The sequence below is a fragment of the Carlito syrichta genome, unplaced genomic scaffold (assembly GCF_000164805.1).
Source record: "Carlito syrichta isolate Samal-C Ts95f unplaced genomic scaffold, Tarsius_syrichta-2.0.1 Scaffold136232, whole genome shotgun sequence".
Classification (NCBI taxonomy): Eukaryota; Metazoa; Chordata; class Mammalia; order Primates; family Tarsiidae; genus Carlito; species Carlito syrichta.
Genome location: NW_007080328.1, coordinates 28,687 through 32,529, shown reverse-complemented (window position 1 = coordinate 32,529; position 3,843 = coordinate 28,687). Strand labels below are relative to the sequence as shown.

The window sequence follows — 3,843 nt, the reverse complement described above, 5'->3', positions numbered from 1 at the left end:
ACACACACACACACACACACACACACACACACACACACACACACACACACACACGCAGGTACAACTGGTGAAAGCTGAGTAACCTGTAGATGGTACCAACATCGGCTTCCTGGATTTGACACCATGTGTCTGCTAAGCAGGCTGTCACCATGGGAGGTGGCAGAGTGCGGGGTGCGTGTCCCTCTTCACACAGCCTCTGCACCTCCCTGTGACTCGATCACAACCTCAAGGTGAAAAGCTGCTCAACTGGTCTGGTGTCTGGCTCATGCCTGTGATCCCAGCACTTTGGGAGGCCGAGGCGGGAGGATCCTCTGAGCCCAGGAGTTTGAGGCCAGCCTGGGCAATGGAGCAAGACCCTCACCTCTAACAAAAATCAAAAACCAGCCGGACACGGTGGTACCTGTAGTCCCAGCTACTTGGGCAGCTGAGGTGGGAGAACTGCCTGAACCCCAGAGGTGGAGGCTACAGGGAGCTGTGACTGCACCACTGTACTCCAGCCTGGGCCACAGAGCAAGATCCTGTCTCCAAAAAAAAAAAAAATACATACACATATCCCCCCTCCTGCCGCACCCACGAACGTGCTGACAGCGACCCCTCCGAGGGCGGGGTAGACGCCCGTCCTGCAGGTGAGGAAACTGAGGATGGGGAAAGCAGCCACAGGCAGCGAGAGTGATGCCGTGTCCAGGGCCTGGAGGCGTGAGGGGAGGGGGCGGGGAGGGGCTTCCTCAAGCTGGGGTCTCAGGGCAGGTTCCGTCCTGCGGTCGTCTCCAAGACCAGTTGGGGGTTGCCGGCAGCACCCCTGCCCATGGCTTGGACTGAACCGAGTCTCCCTGCCGCGTCCAGGAGACGCAGCGTCCCGGGCTGGACAAGCACGCCGCGTCTCTCCAGGATGCGACACACCCACGACAGACCCCCTCAGGAACTCGGGGTATGAGGTGAGACTCCCCACCCCGCCCATCCACCCACCAGGTACTGCTGAGAGTCCAGGGCAGAGGTCGAGGGAGGAGGGTGGGCCGCCGGGTGCCAGCACCACCTCCTCCAGGAAGCCCCTGGGGCCCGAGCCTCTGTTCCAGGCAGGGACGCGTCAGCACCCCCAGTTCCTGGCTGTTTCCGGGGGGCTGGTGGGGATTTCCACGCCCTGGGAGCGCTCGGCCACCCCTGCAGCCACTTCCTCTGGCAGCGGGGAAGGCCAGCTGGCAGATCGCCTCCCTGGGGGCAGGGGTGCCCGAGCTCCAGCCTCCCGCAGCCCCCCAGCGGGTCTCGGAGACAACAGCCAGACAGAGCCTTCCACCCCGTCACAGAGCCGGGAGGGACACGGCCCAGGAGGACCAATCGCAAGGCCCAGGGAGACGGTCAAGTCCACCGAAAGCCAAGGGTGCTGAGGCTCTGACGGCCTCAGGACGAGCCGCGGCCTCCCTGCCCAGACCACAGCCGGCACGGCTTCCCAGGACCGACCTTGCTACCCAGAGTCCTCCGTGGTTCCCTGCCGCCCTGGAACAGGAGGCAGACCTCCTCCGTGCCTCAAGGCCTGCACGGCCAGCCTCGGCCCCTCCTGCCCCCCCTACGCGGCCTCCCATCCTGCGTCAGGGCCTCTGCACGGCCTGTTCCCGAGGCTGCTCCGTGCACTCACGCTGCGCCTGCGGCCTCTGCCGACCCCCTCGGAGGACCCCGCCGGCCTGCGCTGGGGCCGTCCCTCCCTGCGCTGCCCGACCCTCACCGTCCCTTTGGCCCTGCCCACGCTCCCGGAACCGAGTCGTCGTCCTCTGGCCTCACCCGTCCGTCCTCCCGGCGGCCGTGCCATCAGCCCGGAACGTTCAGACCCCAGGAACGCCGCCCCAGCCCCGGGCAAACCATGACGGCTGGTCACCTCAGCGCCTAGCCCCGTGCCCGGTCGGCGTCGAAGGCATCTCAGACAGAACCGGCCAGAGCTGGGTCTCAGCAGGCAGGCGGGGCTCGGCGAGGGCTGGGATCCCGCCCCACGTCTCGGCATCCCCCTCCGACTGACAGGGGCTGGAGCCCCCACCCCCACGGACCCAGCCCCACGCGTCCCCAGAGCAGGCCCTTGCCAGCACCCAAGCAGGCCAGTTCGGGGCCGACGCTGGGCCCGAGAGCTCAAGAGGGTGCCCCATCTGGGCTCCCGGGCTGGCCCCGCCGGCCCGCCCTCCCTCCCGACAGCCAGCCCCCTAGTCTCCGGGGGGCACAGGACCTACCTGGGCCTCCGAACTGCGTGCCAGCCAGGGCTGCGGGCCGGCCCTTCCCATTGGCCACGGGCAGCGGGAACATCTGCGGGGGGACGGAGAGGTGAGTAGGATGGGGCGCGTCCTGGGATCCCGGCTGGCCCATGCCCACGCCCGCGACCCGAGAGCAGGGGATCCCGCCGCATCACGCTGGGGGAGAGCATGGCCAGTCCCCAGCGTCCAGGATGCAGACCCGGCTGTCGACACCGCGCCTGTGCCAGGGCGGGCAGCCCGCTCAGGGCCGGAGCAGGCGGCTCACCCCAACGTGGATGCGCAGAGCCTGGGGGTGCCAGCCCGGCTGGTACTTCCAGCACCCACCCCTGCGCTGCCCCCACCCACAGGCCGAGGAGACAGTCACGCATCCCCTGGGGGCTGCGTGCCCAGAGGCTGCTCCCTACGCCCGTGAGGGCGGCTCAGGCGCACGGGGCAGAAGGGAAACTGAGGCTCAGAGAGGCAGCGGACGGAGGCAGAGCTGGGAGAGAGCCCAGGGACTGGCCAGACGCTGGGGGCGTGAGGAGACCTGCCCTGCGGGCCACTCCTGTGCTGTCGGCGTGGCGGTGTGGGGTGACCTGGCTGCCCTTCCCGCCCCCCACCCAGGGCTGGAAGGCCCTAAAGATTAAACAGCTTAGCAGCGTTAACCGGGAAAAGCCAACAGCAACACCCCCTTCGGCCACAGGAAAACCAAACGGGACCCTGCCCTACACGGGCCAGGTGTTCAAGATCCTGCTGGGGCCGGGACCACAGGGGCCGGGACCGGGCGCTGACAGCCCAAGACCTGCCTGGCGCGTGGGGCCGGGCACAGCTGGGGTCGAGGGCTGTACCCCAAGCCCGAGGAGGACCCGGGAAGCAGGCCGCCGCCCCACCCCACGCTGCACCAGAGGCCCGAGACCACACTCGTCCAAGCCTGGGGAGTACGAAGAGGCTCGGGAAGCCAGGCAGGAAGGTCTCCCCAGACGCACCTCTTGCAGGCCTGGCTGTACCCACCCTCCCCGGTGCTGGTGCCCCGCTGGGGAAACTGAGGCCTGCTGGGGAGAGGGGCTGGCCTGAGCCAGGACCAGAGGCAGAGGAGGCCGGGGCTGGTGTGGGCGGCGGAGCCGACTGCTTCTGTTTTGCTCCGTCCTCGGGGTGCCAGGGCTGGGCTGACGTGGCACCTGCCACAGGGGCACCGAGCCGTGCCCTGTGGGTGCACAGGCCTCGTGACTGCCAGGACCAGCCCCTGCACCTCTCGGAGTCTGGGGTTTCTGCTCCGCGAAATGGACGCAGGGCCCTGGCCATGTGGGATGTCATGAAACCCAAGGCTCGTCGGCCAGTCACCCACAGCTGGGGTCCAGGACGCCCACCCCCCAGGCTGCACTCAGCGCCCCCAGGCCTCAGGAGAGCCTCAGACCCGGGATGCCAACAGCTGGCTCGCTCTGTCTCTGCGCCGCTCTGGAAAGTCACCCCTTCCCCTGAGATGCAAACCAGGCTGGGGAATCCCTCTAAAACGTGTTTGTTTCAGCCTAGAGAGTTGCTTCGAAATAATTGGAAGCCGGGCTCGGTGGCTCAGCCTGTAATCCCGTGCCTTTAGGAGGCTGAGGTGAGTGGATGGCCTGAGCCCGCGGGTTCG

The 3,843-nt window shown here is 67.7% G+C and overlaps 1 protein-coding gene across 1 annotated transcript in view; it reads right to left on the bottom strand.

Moving 5' to 3' along the window:
* The window catches only part of LOC103251120 (transcription factor E2-alpha-like), a gene marked incomplete at its 3' end in the record, with an annotated part of 23,472 nt that overhangs the window by 16,870 nt on the left and 2,759 nt on the right, over window positions 1-3,843 (bottom strand). Inside the window, exon 2 of the mRNA XM_021708399.1 lies at window positions 2,211-2,283. Coding sequence (XP_021564074.1) covers window positions 2,211-2,283 — 73 coding nt within the window. The remainder of the gene's footprint in view (window positions 1-2,210; window positions 2,284-3,843) is intronic.